At 30.7% G+C, this 22,221-nt stretch overlaps 1 protein-coding gene and 1 pseudogene across 1 annotated transcript; both read left to right on the forward strand.

Moving 5' to 3' along the window:
- LOC104787439 (transcription factor MYB86-like) lies at positions 15,520-16,836 on the forward strand. Its single transcript, XM_010513025.2, has 3 exons — positions 15,520-15,713; positions 15,806-15,935; positions 16,011-16,836. Exons 1-3 carry the CDS (start codon positions 15,581-15,583, stop codon positions 16,690-16,692), a joined length of 945 nt encoding a protein of 314 aa, XP_010511327.1. The 5' UTR covers positions 15,520-15,580; the 3' UTR covers positions 16,693-16,836.
- On the forward strand, positions 19,891-21,050 carry LOC104787440 (annotated as a pseudogene).

The following is a 22,221-nucleotide window of genomic DNA, read 5'->3' on the forward strand; positions in this document are numbered from 1 at the left end:
TTTTTTTTTTTTTTTTTTCTTTTTCCGATTTTTAGTTATGAATTTTTTTTTTATATTTCTTCTTATCTTGTTGTGAATAAACAAGAACATAAGAAGAGTAAATGGATCCGTTAAATATGTTAAGAAACTGAGTCTGATTGTGTAACGTCGTCCTCGTCCTCTGTTTGTTCCTAAAATGAAGGAGCTCCATTTCAACATTAACAACAAACCTTTGCGTTATTGACGCAACCACCCATTGCTCGTCGGTTCAAAAAAAAAAAAAAAATGGGATGAACGCATGTAATGAAATTGAATTACGTAACATGTTTTTAATCATGATTTTTAAAAGAATGAAAAGAACATTCTATTTAAATACATCAATGTTTCCATAATAATACACGAATTTGTTTTCTATTCTAGAAAGACATGAACTATATTTTCTATCTATTTCGATAAGCTAAGCGACAGTATTCATGTCTAAACTGAGTGAAGAAAATTAATCTTCATCATGTTCAAAAATTCTTCTTCTAGATTACAATAAATTCTCAGACAAAAAGAAAATCCTAAATTTGGTACGTAAATTAATGTTCAAGATCAAGAAAAATGAGAAAGATAGTGATTTGGAAGTCAGTTAACATAACTTCCGTATAGATCGTAAATTGAGTATACATACAATTCATAATATTGTGGCATATGCATAGGGTTTTTCTACAATAACCCTCCCAAACAAAAACAGTTTTTTTACAAGTTTATTCCTAACTTGTAAAATATGCAAGTCTTGTGTCTTCGAATAGTTTTTACGATCACGTATATTATAATTTGAAATTTCTAAAAGTATATTTAGAATAATCATCGTGAGGGTTTGCATTTGATATATTATGTTTCAAAGAAAAAGAAAAAAAACTATGAAATTGTGACGGAATGTGAAAAAAAAAAAAAACTTTGAAATTGTGACGGAATGTTTTTGATATATTATCTAAAATGTTTATGATGCTTAGTCAAAACTAATTTAAAGATGAAATTGTGTTGAACTCGGCTTTTCCGGAATAGACTTATCATAAAAATATTTTTATTTAATTGCATGGTTGATAAGGAACAAAAAAAATTAACCAGTATATATTATTAGTGCGTAATATATATATCTTAAATCGTCAAAATAAAAGTATGCGTAAACCTAAACTTATCTATAAAGTTGAATGGAAGGATTAATCATGAAACAAATACGGGTAGAAAAACTTCTTTTTTTTTCTTTGAACAACCATACGAGTAATTCTTTTTTTTTTTTTTTTTGAACAACTTTTTTTTTTGTGTGTGCAAACAACCATACGAGTAATTCTTTTTTTTTTTTTTTTTGAACAACTTTTTTTTTTGTGTGTGCAAACAACCATACGAGTAATTCTTTTTTTTTTTTTTTTTGAACAACTTTTTTTTTTGTGTGTGCAAACAACCATACGAGTAATTCTTTTTTTTTTTTTTTTTGAACAACTTTTTTTTTTGTGTGTGCAAACAACCATACGAGTAATTCTTTTTTTTTTTTTTTTTGAACAACTTTTTTTTTTGTGTGTGCAAACAACCATACGAGTAATTCTTTTTTTTTTTTTTTTTGAACAACTTTTTTTTTTGTGTGTGCAAACAACCATACGAGTAATTCTTTTTTTTTTTTTTTTTGAACAACTTTTTTTTTTGTGTGTGCAAACAACCATACGAGTAATTCTTTTTTTTTTTTTTTTTGAACAACTTTTTTTTTTGTGTGTGCAAACAACCATACGAGTAATTCTTTTTTTTTTTTTTTTTGAACAACTTTTTTTTTTGTGTGTGCAAACAACCATACGAGTAATAAGACATGAAATGCGTGTTAATGAAGTGAACAGCCCGATGTTTTCCATTTGTCGGTGAATGATGTTAAAGTTTTGTGGTAGTGATAATGACAACGATCCCTTCATGTATCTCTGTATAACTTTTTATTCGGTTCAAAAGCTATCAATATTCAATATTTAGGCTCTGATTGGTGAAAATTTTTAAGATTTTAAAATTATTTAAAAGTTTTAAAAGTATTTTATTTGTCAATTAAGTTTTAATGACTTTTTTACTTTTTAAAGTTTCTACGGTCATTTTAATTTTTTTCTTCTTTATTTCTTTTTATTTTTTAAAGCTTCAAAATGACGCTGTTAAACCAACAAATTTAAAAAACTTTTTTTTTCTTCCTCTATTATAATTAAAAATTATATATGATTTTTATATATATATTTTACACGAATTTTTTTTTAAAATTAATTATCAGCATTTTTTTCTCTTTCTTTTGACATTCACTTTTCTTCACAAATTTATTATTTTTTTCATCACCTTTATATTTTTCTTAAAATTTTGTTATTAATAAAATTACAGTCACAGTTTTTAAAATTTTTTTTTAACAATCAGATTTTAACAGTTAAAGTATCTACAGCGAAAGTCTCTGCAGCCAAATTCTATACAGCCAAATTTTTACAGTCAAAATTTCTACAATCACAAATAACAGTCGTTACCAATCGGGGCCTTAGTTGCTTTATATATTTAATTTAATATTTCTTCAGATTTTATTGGCTCTGCCGATCTTATACGTCAAAGACAATCTAAAACGATAGTGAGGATTAGCTTATAAATTACATATACCGAGAAAAAGCAAAAAAAATATTATAACGAGTTATTGAACAGTTGACTTGATCGACCAGCTCATAGCATCTCTATTTGACTATTCCAATGCAATGCATGTTAAGCATGGAGGAAACTATTCGTTCGTGTTCAGAAAGGTGACTTTTTGGCACAAATCATATGAATGGATTCCTATATTCATGCATAATTTTCTTTTCATTTATCTCTTTATTATATTCTACCGTTATAATTTTCTTTTGACTAACGTAAATCATCGTACATTTGCTACACGAGTGTTGTTCCTACCACCAAACTGACCCTTATTAGCATATAATGTTATATAATTAGTTAGTTGGGATTATGCTTCTTTTACTTAGGGCCTGAATGGTTCAAACGCAGCGTTTGCGGTTGCGGTTGCGAGAGATTGCGGAAGCGGAGAACTGCGGTTTCAAGTGTTATTAAGCGTTTTGAATGATTAGTTTAACATTTTAAGATGGGTGCATTTGCGGGAGTTTTACGACTGGTTGACCAATGGTTGCATTAGCGGTTAAAACATAATAAATATAATATATAATTATATAAATGTTTAAAAAAACTAAAAACTTATTAAATTTGATTTATAATTAAAAATCATTAAAAATACTAAAATAATTATACAAAAAATAAATAAATTTCATATTGAAACATTTATTACTTTATACATTTGGCTTTTCACCCAAAATTTAATCAAGTAATGTGATAAATGACAAAACATATGCTTTAGATTATAGATCTTATTTGCTAAATCTCACACACTAAATAAGTTCCTCACATAGAATTACAAGGCCAAGGTAAATTAACTATTAAAGAGTTGAAAAGAGTCATTGGTGATTTGTTTTAATATATTTACAAATAATCTTATTTTCTTAAACTTTTGATAAAATGTTATATTTATTTAGATTTTTTTTTAACGTATGTGCAATGTGCCAATAGTTTTACATAAAGTTTTCCGGTTTTTTTGTTAATTGGAATCTTATTTTCTTGTAATTTTTTATATTATAATCTTCTCAATCGTATTTGTACTCATCTTTAATGGGTACAATGGTTATGATATAAGAAAAAAATATTTTAGTATTTTTGATTTCGCCCACAACCGCAAACACTTGCGGGAAGCAGCTTTTAGAATTCAGTGGTTAGGAGCGATTAGAAGCGGTTGGAAGCGATTGGAAGCGGTTTGTATGATTGGAGTGGTTTGCAGCATTTGCGGGAGGTAGCGGGAGAACCAGTCAACACCTTAGTCTCAGCTCCTAGTATAAATACATTTGTAAAGTTTCATTATATCTTTAATAAAAAAATTATTTTGTCATTTACAAAGTGTTAATATGGTATCAGAGCAAAATGTTTCTTTTTCATTCGTTTCTCAAGAAAACGTCTAACAGAAAAAAAAATCTCGAGAATCTTGAACTTCCGCTTCTTCGAATTGTTTCAGTTTGTCTTTGTCTAAGCTTTGCCTCTCGATTCTGCATCTAGCGATCTATCTTACATCTTTTTCAGAGCACCGATTCGTATCAATGAGTAACCCATATCCCTGTTTCATCGCTCTCTTCTTTGGGAGGTTGTTGTTCGCCATTGTTGAGCTGGTTAGTGCTTCTTTTTGGTAATTTGTTGCAATCTTGGTTGGTATCTTTGTTTAATCAGTTAGGTGTTTGAGTTCATCGATCTCCAATTTAGCATCCCCAGTTTCAGTTTTACGTTTTTTACTTTATGAAATTAGTTCATCGATTTTTTATCTGACGGAATCTACGAATTCTAGTACGAATTACACAACAAATCAGTATGAGAATCCTTATTTTCTCCTTAGCTCGGATCACGCTGGGCTCATACTTGTTTCAGATCATCTTAACACCGGAGCATAGTTTATTTCTTGGCATCGTTCAGTGCGTTTAAGGCTGAATGTTTGCAATAAACTCGGGTTCATTGATGGTACTATCTTGAAACCATCTCTTGATCATAGGGATTTTGGATCTTGGTCCAGATGTAACGACATGGTCTCTACTTGGCTAATGAATTCAGTTAGTAAAGAGATTAGTCAAAGCTTGTTGTTCATACCTACGGTTGAAGGTATTTGAAAAAATGTGCTGGCTCGCTTTAAACAAGATGATGCACCACGAGAATTTGAGATTGAGCAACGTCTGAACAATGTTCAGCAGGGTGCATCTGATGTTAGTACTTATTACACTCGTCTTGTAACTCTCTTGAAGGAATACAAGAACTATGTTGATCTTTCGGTGTGTACTTGCGGGAAGTGTGAATGCAATACTGCTATTTTGTGGGAGAAGTTGCAACAGAGGGGTAGAGTAACAAAGTTTCTTATGGGGTAAAAATAAATGAGTCCTATGATGCTATAAGGAAACACATTCTGTTGTTGCAGTCGATACCAACAATCGAGACTGTTTTTAATATAGTTACTCAGGACGAAAGGCAACATACTATTAATCCTCTTCCTCGATCAGATAATGTTGTTTTCCAGAGTACAGGACCAGCTATTCTACCTTCTCAAGAATATCAAGGTCTGATTGATAATATGGCCTATGTAGTTCAAGGTGGATAATGATCACGACCACCAAAACCAGTTTGTACATATTGTGGTCAGTCGGGACATGTTATCTACAAATGTTTAAGTTACATGGTTATCCTCCAGGCTTCAAGAGCTCTCTCTCTAACTATCAGTCTCAGAGATATCCTGCTCCATTACAGCCTAGAGGACAATCCCAGAGTCAGAAACATCCACATACAGTGGCAAATGTTATGAGTGGCCCGTTGAGTGGTCAAGGCCCGATGAGTGGTCACATAACAACTTCTTCTTCAGCTGTGTCAGCTTCTACAGTCTCTAGCTTGGATTTAAGCAATATGATGACTGCTCAGGTACAAGATCTCATTAAACATCTAACATCACATGTTCAAGTTTCAGAGAGTCCGACTCCTTCTCCATCTGCTGCTTCTGTTACTGAACATGGTATTATGGCCGTCCAATCCACTTCTGGTATTATTCCTTTTCCATCAACCTATCTTTGTTCAGAAAATAATATCCTTACATTTCAACATCAATGTCTAATTTCATCCTTATATTCGAACCTTTTTCATGGTTCTTGGATAATTGATAGTGGAGCCACTACTCATGTGTGTTCTGTTATGTCATTATTTGGTGGTACTGTTCTGGTTTCTAGAGTTACTGTTTCTCTCCCAAATGATACTAGGGTTGATATCACACATACAAGCACTGTCCAATTGTCATCATCTCTTGTATTAACTGATGTTTTACATGTGTCATCTTTCATATTCAATTTAATATCATGTTAGCTCTTTATTAAAACATTATCATTGTTATGCACATTTTTACATTGATTCTTGCATCATTCAGGAGTTTATTCAGGGCTTGACGATTGGTAAAAGAACTCTAATGCACAATCTGTACATTCTACAACCGGATGCATCATCTCTCGCCATATCTCAGACTTCTGCTTCTGTGAATTTCTCTGGATCATTGCTGGTGGATGGACATCTGTGGCATCAATGCCTAGGACATCTGTCTACCAACAAGTGACAACAACTTTCTGATGTTATACATATTACCAAATCTGGTTTGTCTTTCCCATCGCATTGTTCTATATGTCCATTAGGTAAACAAAGACATCTACCATTTGAGTCTCATAATCGTTTGTCTACTTCTCCATTTGATTTAATTCACTTAGATGTTTGAGATCCTTTCTCTATCGAATATGTAGAGGGTTATAAATATTTTCTCACAATTGTACATGATTGTACTCGATCTACTTGGATTTACATGATGAGAAATAAAAGTAATGTTTCTAGACATTTTCAGCTTTTATTCAGTATGTTAAGACTCAATATAATTATGTTATTAAAGCAATAAGAACAGATAATGCTCCTGAATTGGAATTTCCTGACATTGTTAGACAACATGGCATGGTTCATCAATTCTCATGTGCATATAGTCTACAGCAAAACTTTGTACTGGAAAGAAAGCATCAACATTTATTAAATGTAGCCAGAGCTTTGTTGTTTCAGTCTTATGTTCCTATTGCATATTGGAGTGATTGTGTCTTGACTGATGCATTCTTAATCAATAGGATACAGTCATCATGCTCCTGATGTTACACCACACATAGAACTAATTGGGAGATTATTGTACCTTTGTATTACAAGACCCGACATTACATTTGTTGTTAACCACTTGAGTCAGTTCTTTTCGTGCCCTACAGACGTCCATCTTCAGGCTGCTCATCATGTTCTCAAATACTTGAAGAATGATCCAAGTCAAGGGATGTTCTAGGCCCGGCTTAAAGCTAGGGCGAGAGGGACGGTGGCCATGGGACAAATTTTTTTTTTCAGAAAAGTTTAAGCATTTGGGGTCCAAAAAAAGAAAAAAAATTATATACAGAAAAATGTCCCAAAAAAACTATACGCCTAAGGACAAATTTTTTTTTGAGATGGGACTGTTCTACTCTGTTTCTACTGATTTATGCTTGAATGTGTTCTCAGATGCATATTGAGAAACATGCAAAGACTCACGAAGGTTTGTCACTGGCATATGTGTTTTTCTAGGGACTTCTTTGATCTTGTGGAAATCCAAAAAGCAGGATTTTTTTAGCTTCAGCAGTACTGAAGTAGAATACATGAGCATGGCACAGGCTACAAAGGAGCTACTCTGGCTTCATCAGATGATAAAGGATTTGCACCAACCTCCAACCTGCAGGGCAAGCTTTTCTAGTGACAACAAATCTGCAATGCATATTGCGAATAATTCAGTCTTCCATGAAAGAACCAAGCACATGGAGATTGATTGTCACACTACCCAGGATTAGATCAAGAACAGTTTCCTGAAAGTTCTGCATGTTGCAACTAAGAACCACTGGCTGAAATCTTAACAAAACCTCACAACAAGCACAATTTCATTTGATCTTGCAGAGACTATTTACATCAAGCCTCTTCTTACTTTCTGTAAATTCAGCTTGAGAGGGGAATATTAGCATTTAATGTTATATAGTTAGTTAGTTGGAATTAAGCTTTCTTTTACTTAGTCTCAGCTCCTAGTATAAATACATTTGTGAAGTTACATTTTATCTTTAATGAGAACCGAAACATAATCTAAATCTAGTTTCGTAAATCCAAAGCTTCCAAATAATTTAAAAAGTAAAATCCAAAGAAAATAATTCAAATAACTATAAATCCAATAAAAATAATCTTAAAGATATTATTAAATATAATATAAACTGCACATATATACTTATATATAGGTATTCCAAATTTTCATTAGAAACCAAAAAAACCATTCGGATTTACAGTTTTTAACCAAATCAAACTTAAACCATTTAGTTAATAAATATAACAACCAAATATATTTTTAGACTAAACCATAACCAAACCAAACCATTTATTTCGATTTGGTTTAGTTCGGTTTTTTGGATTACGGTTTTTTTGCCCACCACTACATTCAACATTGAAGTATGCATATTAGAGATTGAAATGTACAAATAATATTCAAGTGTTGCTCTGTCTAGTTGTGAAATTCTAGGGTCAGTCACATTGAATGTCACTAGAAAAGCTTAATTCCAACGGCTGAAGCATCCGATCCATAGTATCAATTAAGACTATACTTAAATCCTAAAGACTAGAATTTAAATTTAGCCTACAGATCCTAAAACTGATATATATATATCTTACATAATATGAAAAGGTTTTTCTCAACTTTTGCTAAGGAGATGACACTTGGCTTACTCTATTTTTGACACCTGTATTTTTTTTGTTTGGACCTAATTAACTACAGGCCCATAAAACCAAAAAAAAAGAACCATATGTATTTCCTTCTTTCTTTAATCAGAAACATATGCAACCTCCAATAATCTAAAGCCACCTTATATCAGTCTGTAGTTGGTTTCATCTTCGAACTATTTACCAACATTTAATTAAATTTATAGGTTTGAATTCTTTGGTTTAATTTATGTGTTTGAATCTTATATTATTTTCACAGGCACAAACGGAATCAAATTTAAGTAAGATGGTGGGTAGGTATTATTTAAGTAAATTAGTTTAAATTTTTTAAAATTGTTTATATAAAATTAACATTTTGAACTTACTTTCTGGAAAATTATGTAAGATTATGAGTTGATTTTGATCTAATTCTATAATTATTTTGTTTGATTCACACTTATTATTTCAAACGTTATTTATATAAAATTAAAATTTTGAACTTGCTTTCTGGAAAATTATGTAAGATTATGAGTTGATTTTGATCTAATTCTATAATTATTTTGTTTGATTCACACTTATTATTTCAAACGTCATGTTATTTTTGAATTATATAAAATTTAGAAGTTTTCATAATAGAAATTTTAGAATTAATTATGAACATAATCAGTTATGTTTTGATTTGACATAATACCATCATTTTATGCATTGCCTTATACCCACTATTTTCCTCAATTTTCATTTTTGTTTATATACTTCTCATTTTTAACTTATTATTTTGAAACACTTGCGAATTTATGATCATTAATATTTGATTTTAATCTTTTCTCCTTCTTAAATTTGATTCCGTTTGTGTCCGTGAAAATTATATAAGATTCAAACACATAAATTAAACCCAAGAATTCAAACCTATAAATTTAATTAAATGTTGGTATATAGTTCCAAGATGAAACCATCCACAGACTGATATAAGGTGGCTTTAGATTCTTGGGGGTTGCATATGTTTCTAATTAAAGAAGGAAGAAAATACATATGGTTCTTTTTTGGGAAAATAGCACCACCCACACCCACTTTGGTGTTGAGTTGTTTCAGGAAAATCCACTTTGCAAACTCCTTATACTTTCTCTTGTTTTATGCTTATGTGTCAATGTCCCTTTTACATTTTTGTCCTCAGATAAATAGAAGGTAAGTGGGCGAAGGAGAGAGAAAATAACAACAGACAATTCTTTTTGTATTTTTCCTCTTTCTCTTTTTTTTTCTTGTTTTCTTCTATGTTTTTTTTTTGTTTTCTATCTCCCTTTTTATTCTTTTCTTTGTTGTGACATTTTAGTTAGTTATTATCAAAATTTTATCTGTTCATTTTTATACAATAGATTATAATTATATTTTTTCTATATTTTAAGATGTATATTGCTATTTTTTTTTTTGAATTAGTAGATTATAATTATATTTTTTTCTACATCCAAGTGTATCTACCAAACTATGACCACATGGATATATATGATCAAGATGTTCAAGTTAAAAGAAAATTATTGGGCTATGCATTTAAACCCTAAATCCTAAACATTTAAACCCTAAATCCTAAACTATGACCGCATGGATTGCTTATCATGGATTTGGTAATATGATTTTACTATTGTTTGCATCAATATATATATATATATATATATATATATATTTTATGAACATCCAAGTGTATCCACAAAACTATGACCACATGGATATATACGATCAAGGTGTTCAAGTTAAAAGGAAATTATTGGGCTGTGCATTTAAACCCTAAATCCTAAACTATGACCGCATGGATTGCTTATCATGGATTCGGTAATATGATTTTACTATTTTTTGCATCAAATATATATATATATATATATATATATATATTTTATGAATATCCAAGTGTATCCACAAAACTATGACCACATAGATATATATGATCAAGGTGTTCAAGTTAAAAGAAAATTATTGGGCTATGCATTTAAACCCTAAATCCTAAACATTTAAACTCTAAATCTTAAACTATGACCACATGGATTGATTATCATGGATTCGGCAATATAGTTTTACTATTGTTTGCATCAAAATATTTTTGTTTTATTTTTTTTATGAACATCCAAGCATATCCACCAAACTATGGCCACATGGATATATATATGATCAAAGTGTTCAAATTAAAAAGAAATTATTGGGTTTATGCATTTAAAACCTAAATCCTAAACTACGACCTCATGGATTGCTTATCATGGATTTGGTAATATGGTTTTACTATTATTTACATTAAAACATTTTTTTTAATTTTTTTTATGAACATCCAAGCGTATCCGCCAAACTATGACCACATGGATATATATGATCAATGTGTTCAAATTAAAAGGAAATTATTGGCCTATGCATTTAAACCATAAATCCTAAACATTGAAACTCTAAATCCTAAACTATAACCACATAGATTGCTTATCATGGATTCGGTAATATGGTTTTACTATTGAACAAAGTTTGATAGTCTAACTTGAGGAAAGTATTCTCTTTATAAAAGAATAATTTCACAAATCATAACTGAATCAGCAACCTAAATTGCAAATTCTCTAACTCCCACCAAATTACATCCACCAAAAACACCTAAAATCCAAAATTAAACTTTTCTACATCTGAAAAGCATCATTCACTTATTTATTGTTCAAATCAAACATCAATCTAATTATAGTTTGAGGATGAGAGATAAAGAGAGGATGGATAAGAAGATTGAAAAATGAAAGTGTATGAGATAAAAGAGAGACAAGAGGATGGAGAAGAAATGGTTGAGTTTGGTAATGAGAGAAAGAAAGAGATAGAGACAATTAGAGAAGCCATGGAAGGAGAAGAAGTTACAGGTCAGGGAGAGGAATGAGTGAAACTGGCTATTGGTGTTTTGATAGAGTGGGCGAAGGAGAGAGAAAATATTAGAGAGATGGAGATAATAGAGGAAGAGAGAAGAATTGTAAAATAGTAGTTAGATGTATTGTTGTTAATAAAGTTTAAATTAGAGGGTAGTATAGTCAATAAACATATAAAATTTATAGCAATAGCTAGAAGTGGGTGTAGGTGATATTACTTTGTAGAAAAGTGGGTGTATATGCAAAATACCCTTTTTTTGTTTTATGGGCCTGTAGTTAGTTAGGTCAAAACAAAAAAATACAGGTGTCAGAAATAGAGTAAGCCAAGTGTCATCTCCTTAGCAAAAGTTGAGAAAAAATTTAGTTTCCTAAAAACAATCTATTACCATACAAACACATCCTCTTTCAGACTATTGTGAAAACTAAAATATTTACTTTCTATTTTATCCTCGATTCAATCTCCAACGAACAACAAAACACCGGTAACAATAGTATCGTTCTTCGGATCATCCGTTTTCGGGAAGTTCCTGACTTTAGAAGAAATATTGTCTTACTAAGTCTTGAATATTTTTTTCTTATGTAAATTTTTTTTATTGTTCATCTTCTGCTGATTTATGCAATCATTTTAAAATATTTATAAAAAAATAAATAATGTCATGTGTATTTGATTTTAAAAGAATTTTAATATATCATGATGTTGGACGCTAGATTCTTAGACTAAAAGTTGAAAGAAATCTTACTATATTATATCATCTAATAATAAAGTAAAATTTTCTTTTGGAAAACTGCAAAAGATTGTCATTTGATGTTCTTTTCTTTCACAAGTGTCATTTTGTTTCTTTTAATTTTTAGTGTAACAAATTTATTCAATTGAATTTACATAATAAAATTTTCGCTTAACAAATAATTTGATGATTAAATTGTTTAAGGATATAAGATTATAATATGTATATATATATATATATATATATGGGTTGTATAGGATAATGTCGAGTAATAATTGGCTGTTTTATTTCCACACTTTAATATAAATAATTCACATGATTTTGATATTACATTATTTATTTTATTTTCAATCCATTCAAATTAAACTAAAGTATATTTTAATATATAATATCTAAATAACTAAATGAGAATTGAATATATTTTTTTGATAAAGAGATAACTGTACATATTTCTGTTTAAAGAGAGAAGTGAATATATGTTTAAATTCTTGATTTGATTAGCTAACATGCCCGTTCAAAGATCTTTATTTATAATATATAACTTTTGAATATATATTTAAAAAATAGACAATTTTAGTTATTAATTCTCAATAATGCATTTTTATAAACTTGAGACAAACTTTTCTATTTTTTCTCATCAATCCCATATGTTGTACTAATTAGCTCTCATTTTCGTAACTTTCATAATATTTATAGTAATGCAATAAATGATTAATAATAGTATTTAGAAATATTACATATATAAGAAAATATATTAATATGTAATGATTGCATATCTATAATTCTCACAAAGTTTATGTGATTCCTATAACAATGAAATACTCCCTCTGTTTTAATTTAGTTGTCGTTTTATGTTTTCAATGAAAATGCTCTCTCTCTATGCTGGGCTATGGAAAGTGCTCTCTCTATGGGATATGATATGGTTCATTTTGAGACAAATTGTCAAGAGATTTTAAGTGTCATAGATGAGTCAAAAGACTGGCCAGCGTTAGCTTCGGAATTAGATTCTTTTCAGTCTTATCAAATGAGGTTTTCTATGTTTTCTATTGGATGTATACCTAGATTGAACAATGTCTGTGTCGTCCGTCTTGCAAAAGCGGCTCCAGCAAGAGGATCTTTATTTTCCTATGTAAATCCACAGGTCCAGAATGGTTAGCTCACGAGGCTATCATATTTGAACCGACTTAATAAGATATAGTGTTTTGAGGCAAAAGAAAAAAAGGTGTTGATGATAAAAAAATTACAAAAAAATATCCAAAAACAACGTAAACTAAACCCGTGCGTAACATGGAGTGATTACTAGTATATATATATAACACAAAACAAATTGGGACTCGGTTAGAAATGAAAAAGCCAAAATAATTATCACCTTACAAAATATAAAATACTGATATATGGATAACTCCTCACATTACCATTTAGTTTTAGGTTAGAAATCAAACCATAATTTCGTATAAGTTATGAAATTGTAATTTAGCATAAGAATCCTCTTAAAGAGGGAAAAAAGTATAGCAAAACTTTTGTCTCCATTAAAGAAAACACATTCTACAAAATCTGACCGCGTTCATATAATGAAAGGCTGGCGGCGGATGATTGTCATGATAATGATTATTGGGAAGAAATTATATTATTGTAAGCAAAAGATACTCGTCAAAAGCTTGTATGTTTGATATAAAAAAAAATTAATACGAAGCAACTTATCGACAGCTTCGCTAAAAGATATCATACAATATATAAATTGAATAGCCCATTTATTTATTACGGAGTTTGATTATAGGAAATTACACGTAGGTATTTTTCTGAAACCAAAAAATAAATTGTCTAGCTACTTCATTCTTCTTGTTGGTTCATCCATGAACAAGTCACTGTATAAGAGATTCCCTCTCTCAAGGCTCAGTTATTTTGAATGAACAAATTATATATTATCAAGGATAAAGAAGAAAACATGTAATAACCAATACAAATAAAATGCAAACCAATGATGGCAATATATCCAATACAAATAAAATGCAAACCAATGATGGCAATATATCCAACCAGTCAAAACTTGTGAGGTTATCTGAGTTTTATCCGGAAGATTTTAGTTCTGTGGAGCGGATATCTCTTGAGCATCAACTTCGTATTTACATCGATAATATCCGTGAAGATAAAAGGTTTGCTAATTTGGAGAGTCTTGGAGATCTTGCACGTGTAATGTTGGAGACAAAAAAACATCTTTCGCATCCTCTTGTTTATCGACTTTTGAAGTTGGTTTTGACTTTACCTGTTGCTACTGCTACAGTCGAAAGATGCTTTTCTGCGATGAAAATTATGAAAACTATCTTGCAAAACCGAATGGGTGATCAGTTTTTAAATGATTGTATGGTTTGTTTTATTGAAAAAGAGCACTTAGATAAAGTGACAAATGAGATAGTGATAAAAAGATTTCGAGATATGAAACATCGTAGAATAGTTTTGTAAGACTTTTTAATATATTTTTGTTATGACAATTATTTAATGTTTTATTTTTTTGGTTTTGGATTTTTTAAATAATAATATTATTATTATATTTTAATTAATTATTTTATTAATTATTTTGTGCCCCATGTTAAATAAGTTTCTGCGTCCGCCACTGCATCTAAAGGGACAAGTTCAAATTCTACTTCCCACTTTAATTAACATAGCCGATCAAAAAACTATAGAGAATCTTTTCTAAATGAATGTTTTTGAAATTATTATTTGTCATCAATAACTCGTATATTCATCATAAATCTCATCGAAAACTAACTATTATCGTAAATTTCGTAGAAACAAATAAACCTCAAACTCTAATAACCATACATATCGATAAAATTTGTCAAAAATAACCTCAAAGTCAATATCTTAGAGACAATCGAGTAATCCCAAACCAGATCGAAAAGAGAAAAATAATTAGTTTTGGAGAGAAAGAAACGGACGAAGGCATGGAGAACATCCTCTCACGGCATAGCTTTTGATCAAGCTAATAGACAAGCATATACGGAACCGACTCAGTACACTTCCTGGTGGTCAAAACCAATCCATCCAAGTTTGGTTTGCAGCTAGATTCTACTGAATGATTTTATATCAAACTGTTTTAAAGTTCTCCACATAAACTTTGTAAAACGTTTATTTTTCTTTTGAATATAATTTAACATTAAATTCAAAAGAAAAAAAACTTTTCGAGTACAATTAAATTGGGTATACCAGGCATTTAACACTGGTGACATGACCGGTTGTTCAAACAAGAAGTCCAATAGCACCTATAGTTAAACTTACTTGAACAAGAATTATGAAAATTTGATAGAATATTTTTGTATAGCCAAAAAGAAAAAAAAAACGAGCCTCATGACTTGAACAATGAGTAGTCTATAGTCCCACAGCTAAGCACATTATATTGTCCCTTTTCTCTGAAAGTTACATACAGAAAAAGAAAACATAAAATTCAACAAAAGTCTTCTTTGAAAATGACTTTGTTTCCTTTTTTCATTTCCGTCGGTTCTAGCCTCTCTATTTATGTATGGGTCTCTGCACATCTCTTACTTCATTTTCTCAAAACCTTTTTCTCAATCTATTAAACCAAAAACCAAAATTTTTCTCCATTGTTCCTTTCTAAAGCATTGCAAGAACATGAAGAGACATTCTTGCTGTTACAAACAAAAGCTGAGAAAAGGTCTCTGGTCTCCTGAAGAAGACGGGAAGCTTCTTAGTTACATCACCAAACATGGCCATGGTTGCTGGAGTTCTGTCCCTAAACTCGCCGGTAAAAACTCTCTCTTCTCCGAAAAAAGCTTATTAAAATTGTGTTTTTCTTCCTCAAACCATTTATAGAACCGGATTTTTCTGAATCTATAGGTCTCGAGAGATGTGGAAAGAGCTGTAGACTCAGATGGATCAATTACTTAAGACCTGATTTAAAAAGAGGAGCTTTCTCTTCAGAGGAACAGGATCTTATCGTCGAGCTTCACGCTGTTCTTGGAAACAGGTAACAATCACAATTTTTGCTCTGTTTCTAAAACAGAGTATTCTTTTTTTTCTGAAATCCCCTGTTTTGTATCAGATGGTCACAAATTGCTGCGAGGCTTCCTGGGAGAACAGATAATGAGATCAAGAACTTGTGGAATTCGTGTATTAAGAAAAAGCTGAGGGAAAAAGGTATAGACCCTATTACACATAAACCTCTCCCCGAGATTTATAAAGACACAAACAGAAGCGACAACCACAATTCCACAAGTTTCTCTTCAGAAACTAATCAAGACTTCTTTGTCAAGGAACCGTCAGATTATTCAGACTACTTAGCGTTTGAGAAGTTAAACACCAACTCTGTTTCAATCGTCAATTCGCTCTCGCCCGTGAGCCCTACGCAGTTCAACACCGATGGTTCTGTCTCAACTACAGGTTTTGAGACGCAGATATGCGTAAAACCCTCGATTATTCTTCTTCCTCCTCCAGACAACACTTCAAGCACTATCTCTGGGGAAGATCATGTACAAGTGACAGACCCTACTTGGGAATCAAACTGTGGAACCGCAAGCCACCTCGACAATCCCGGTCTGGAAGAAATTAAATGGTCTGACGAGTATCTGAATGAATCGTTACTCTCTAATCCGGTTTACGTGAAATCAGAGACAGATTTCAACGCCAACATTGCGTTTCCTTGGAGCCAAAACCAAAACCAAGCTTGTGACGTGTTCCCCAAGGATCTTCAGAGAATGGCCTTCTCTTTTGGTGAGACCCTTTAAATTTAGAGTTTAGACATATACTGGATCAAATGTTCTATCTGGTCACAATTTTTAAGAAGAGCTCCATCTTTCTTTTATATATGTGTCTAATACATTGTAAATTTTAGTTTGATATTATTTTTGTTTCAAGATCCATCGACAAATCAAAAGTTATGTGTTTTCTTAATCTGTTAAAACTTAAAAGAGAGAGAAGAACTCAAATGCATGCATCATTGTAAAGAAGAAACCTATTTCCTTAAACACATTGTGGTCCAAAGTCACTTCTTTCAACATTATTCAGAACTCAGAGACCTATAACCAATATAAAGACAAAAACAAAAACAAAAAAAAATTAGAAAACGACTATTTGAAATCACTAAACAACAGAACTTTTTTTTTATTTTGAAAATTAATTAAATTATAGAACATATATAATTAACTAGAAGTCATCCCGTGCTACGCACGAATTTAGCTTACATTGTTTTTGAATTTTAGTAATTTGGATATTATTAGTTCTTCTATTTGTTTACTCAGGAATTGTTATTTTAGTGATTTTAAAAATATACTGATCATTTCAATTTTTTTTGGGTTCTTTCGTTTGGGGTTACTTGAATTTTCTTTTTATATATAGTATTAGAGTACAGTAAAACTTCTATAAATTAATAATGGTGGGACCAAAATTTATAATGATATTAATTTATCTATAAATTAATAATAATTATTTTATAGTGTAAACTAATAATTACTAATTTATAGATATATTTTTAATTGTTTAAATTTTTAAAAATTAAGAATTGAGACAATTTTAGTGAAATAAAATTAGACTTTCGGATGTTGTAAATTTCATGGTTTAGAAATTGAACTTGTATTATTTAGAAAACATTATTGATAATAAATTACAAATACTATAGACAAATTTACTTATACACATGACATACATAAATTCAAGTTTATGAGTAATAATATCGATTGTCGAATTTTAATAGACTGTCAAATTATCAAATTGTAAATGATGCATATCTAGAAGTTGAAAACTTTAAAAAACTTAACTATTTTTATGACATGTTATAGAATATTTTATATCATTATAGTTTGAAAATACAACATTACAATTGTTCTATAGAAGTGAGCTTTAGGAGAAACATACATTATTATATCAGCATATATATATTAATTTACATGATTATAAATTTATGATATTATTTGGGCTATATTTTACATGAAAATTTTAATAAAATTATTATCTTATTATCTTATCGAATTTTGTTAATTTTTACACTGGCCCGACTTGGGACCAACAAAATTTATTAATTTATAGTGTTTATTAATTTATAGAGGTTTCACTGTATTTCAACATGTGAAGAAATTTTTGATTACATAGTAGTGTATTTATAGTTTTTTCTCCCTTTAGTTTTTCAAGACATATTAAGCATTCTCCATCTTTTTATTTTCTTGCTTGCGTTTGCACAATTTATACTACCACTGACATCTACAAAAATATGTAATTTAGGAATATAACTTACATGAATACAATCTAAATATGAAATTTAGGTAAACAACAATGAACTTAATAAATATATTTTACCAGCTTATTTTTGGTGAGGTAAAAAATGCAATCACATCCCTAAATATAATTTATCCTTTATACATTCTAATACAAATTAAATTTTTTTTTAAAAAAAATTTAATAATGAAAATGAATCCAAGTAAATAAAGTTATAAATAATTACTCTAAGTTTTGGTTGAGTATAAAAATGCAATAGTTTTGTTCCAATGCCGAAATGAATTTTTAGATCTGTCTATTTAGCTTTATCATAAATGCAATTGAATAAAACAAATATTTATTTTGTCGTAGCTACTTAGAAGACAAACCGCAGAATATTATAATATCAAATGTCATAATAATAGAGTTTCTTAGGAAGTAAACTATTATATGTGAAAGTGGAAAATGTTATGAAAATAATTTTTTATATTACTATTCTTATAATTTTATTTACGATAATGAAAATGGGTTTTTAAAAACAAATTGACATAGGTCATCCAAAATCACCGGACCGGAAGAAAACATAAACTGATAGATGATGGGTTTAAATCGGAAGGGGCCTAATTGAAAAAGGGAAAAAAGAAAATGTTAAGAGTTTTTTTTTTTTTGTTTTATGGGTTTTTAGAGGTCCAAAGAATTTAGTTAATTAGGTCTAAACAACAAAAGTGTATAGATGTCAGATAGATAACAGGTCAAATGTCATCTTCTTAGTTAAAAACCTTTTCATAAATTATATAAGATGTAAGTTACACCCTTCGATTTAAACAACTACTAAAATCTAGCTGGGGATCAAACTCTTAAAACTTTTATGATCCGGACGATGCAATCAATTGCGAAAAGCTAAATAACTGCACCAGCTGATTTAAAGAGTTTCTCGAAACGATTGCGTCTCGGTGAGAACTTTGCTCAAAAAAACTACCATGAAACTTACTTACAAATTAGAACTGTTACAAAGAGAGGAGAATGAGGAGGAAGTAGTACTTGATACAAAACTCAACAAGAAGATCAGACCTTAAATGTAGCTATGTTTATTCCAAAACGACTTAAAAAGACTTCTGCATTTTGCACTTCTAACCCAACTTCTTCTTCTCTTATTAATCTCTTCAAACAAACTTGCCACTAAAGTTTTTCCGAGTCATTCCATCATATGATATTTTCGTGAACATGCACATGCTTCTTATTTTTATTAGGGGTTCCATTTTTCATATTCTTTTCTTGCAAGTTCATTACAACTTACAAGTACTTTATTTAGAATCTGAAATCTATCATATTAAAATAAAATAACTCACACTATTCCTACTTTGCTGGCACTTATTAATTAGTTTATTTTTTAGTCACTATGCCCTTCAATTTTAATTTATTTCACAATATATTGAAATTTAATATTTATTGCAATATATATATATATATATATTAATAATTAACTTTACATAGATTTTTTGTTTTTTTAAGTTGCAAACATAGTCAACAGAAAAAAAGCAAATAAAGACTATTTAATGATCGCTTGATATGGAGACCTAAAACTTAAAAAAAAAAAACCTTTTTTATAATATATGATAATTATGTGGCACATATCTTTGCCCAATCTGTCTCCTTAACTGCGTCTATAAATGCATCAATACAAAAAATGACATCAAAGAAATAAGAAAAGTCCTAATTTCTTCGGTCATGGACTGATGGACAGCTTACCTCGGCATCTCCTCGAAGAGATTCTCTTCAGAATAGACCACAGATCTCTGGCCATGATGCAATGCACAAATAGATCTCTTCAGTCTCATATATCCAAAAACACTAATTTTGAATCCGAATACTTCTCTCGGATCAGATCCAGTTTGCTATGCGTAGCAGCAAGCAGCCCATGGCTCTCATTTTCTCTGTTATCACATTTACGGCGATTCTTGGTCACCCAGAACAAACAAACCTTGATGACGTGTCATCTTTTGGGCTATTTCTCTGGCCTTCTTCTACTCTTCCTCGATGGTCTCTGCGTCCTAAATCCTCTCACAAAAAATTTTCGATTTTTGAATTACTCTAGGTCAAAGTTTTTCTCTAATCGACAAGGTCCTCAACTAGGGTTCGCGCAGAGTTTCAAAATAGTGATCATAAAAGAGGTGAGAATTGGCAATGAAACAACGTATGAGTTTGAGATTAACGCAGGAGATTCATGGAAATTATCAGAAACTATGTTTACTTGTTGTACAAGTAATCTCGATAACCGTATGAAAAAACCTGTTTATATGGAGGGAGCTCTTCACTGGTTAAGAAACGACGGATGCATCGTAGCTTTTAACCCTAAAACAGAGAAAGCAAGACCGATTCCGATCAGATTCCCGAAAGAACTTTGTGCTGAAACGTTGTTCACAGCAGCAGATAATAATTTAACCTTGATATCGGCGACGGAAAAAATAATTTACGTTTATGCACTTGAGAACATTCTTAGTGATCCCAAGTGGGTCCTTGTGAAGCAAATCCGGAACGGAGTACTGGACGAGAATAGGCTAATTTGTTGGTCCCTTGAGGCTTACGATGGAAAGTGTTTAGTGTTGCGCGAGATAATATCGAAGAAATACTATTACAAGCAAGTGCTTCATGGGTACGAGATGAGAGCTAATACGTGGGAAGTCATATGTTCGACTCCAGGGTGGTTCTCTTCAGTTCTAGACTTTTATCAGTTTACACCGTCGTCATCGGTGATAGGACTTGATGATAAGGAGGAAGAATTCTTGGGATCAGTTTGGCTTGTAACCATTCACAAATCTCCTCTTTAAACCCCATTATGCGACTAATTAATGGAACCTCATCACCAAAAGAAAAATGGAAAAAGTAGCTTTGAATAAAACTGGTTGAACAAGATAAGCTTTCGTCCAAGCTGTTTTTGTATTGTAACGTCCCAGAAAAGAAAAAAACAGAGTGGACTAGACAAATCCGCATATGTGTGGAACATGTGTTTTATGTTTACAGTATTCTTTTTTTAACCAACCAAACGCTAAACTGATATTATATTGAACCGACCGGTCCAATGAACTATTATTACAAGGGCAACCAAACCGAAAACTCCGGAGTTCAGACGCAAGAATCTTCTCACTTTTCTCTAAAACCTTAAGTTCGTGAATATTTGAATATCTTCCGTGTGTTTTCTTGCTCTTCTCAAATTTGAAATCGCCATTGTTTGTGGATGATGAGGTAGAGCTACCATTAAAGTTAATGTTAGAAAGAGAGGAGAATGAGGACGAAGGACTCTCGATAGAAAACTCAACAAGAAGAAGACCTTAACTATGTTTATTCCAACGACTTACAAGTTACAAAGGCTTCTACAATTTACACTTCTGACCCAACTTCTTCTCTTGTTAATCTCTCTTCAAACAAACTTGGCACTAAAGTTTTTCGAGTAATTCCATTATATGATATTTTCGTGAACATGCACATGCTTCTTATTTTTACTAGGCGTTCCATTTTTCGTATTTTTTTTCTTGCATGTTCATTACAAGTACTTTATTTAGAACGAAATTGCAAAAGCATCAAAATTTTGGGATTTATCTAATATGATTATATATATAATAATAATTCCAATATTCACAAATGCTATTTTTGAAACATTCGAGAGTGTGTGCTAAGTTTAGAATAAAAACTTGGATTAGTGCACTACACGAAAACACGGCGTTTGGGACTACTTTTTGTGACTGAATTTATAGTCGCAAACTTTTGTGACTATTTTGTGACACTTTTGCGACGGACTAACGATGACGAATATTTTAGACGTAAAATAGTCGCAAATTTACGACGCCTCTATGAAGTCGCTAATTCATTGCTATTATGCGACTACGTTGGGACATTTTATCGACAATAAATAAAGCGTCGCAAAATAATCGCAATTTATGACCACTTAAAGATTGAAGATTAAGTCAGTAAAGTTAGTCGCAAAGCTGTTTTAAAATAACGACGTATTTGCCACTTCTAGTTTGCTGTAAGTTTAATAGTCACAAATCAGTCGGTCAGTGATGTCGGTA

Source organism: Camelina sativa, chromosome 5 (assembly GCF_000633955.1).
Source record: "Camelina sativa cultivar DH55 chromosome 5, Cs, whole genome shotgun sequence".
NCBI lineage: Eukaryota > Viridiplantae > Streptophyta > Magnoliopsida > Brassicales > Brassicaceae > Camelina > Camelina sativa.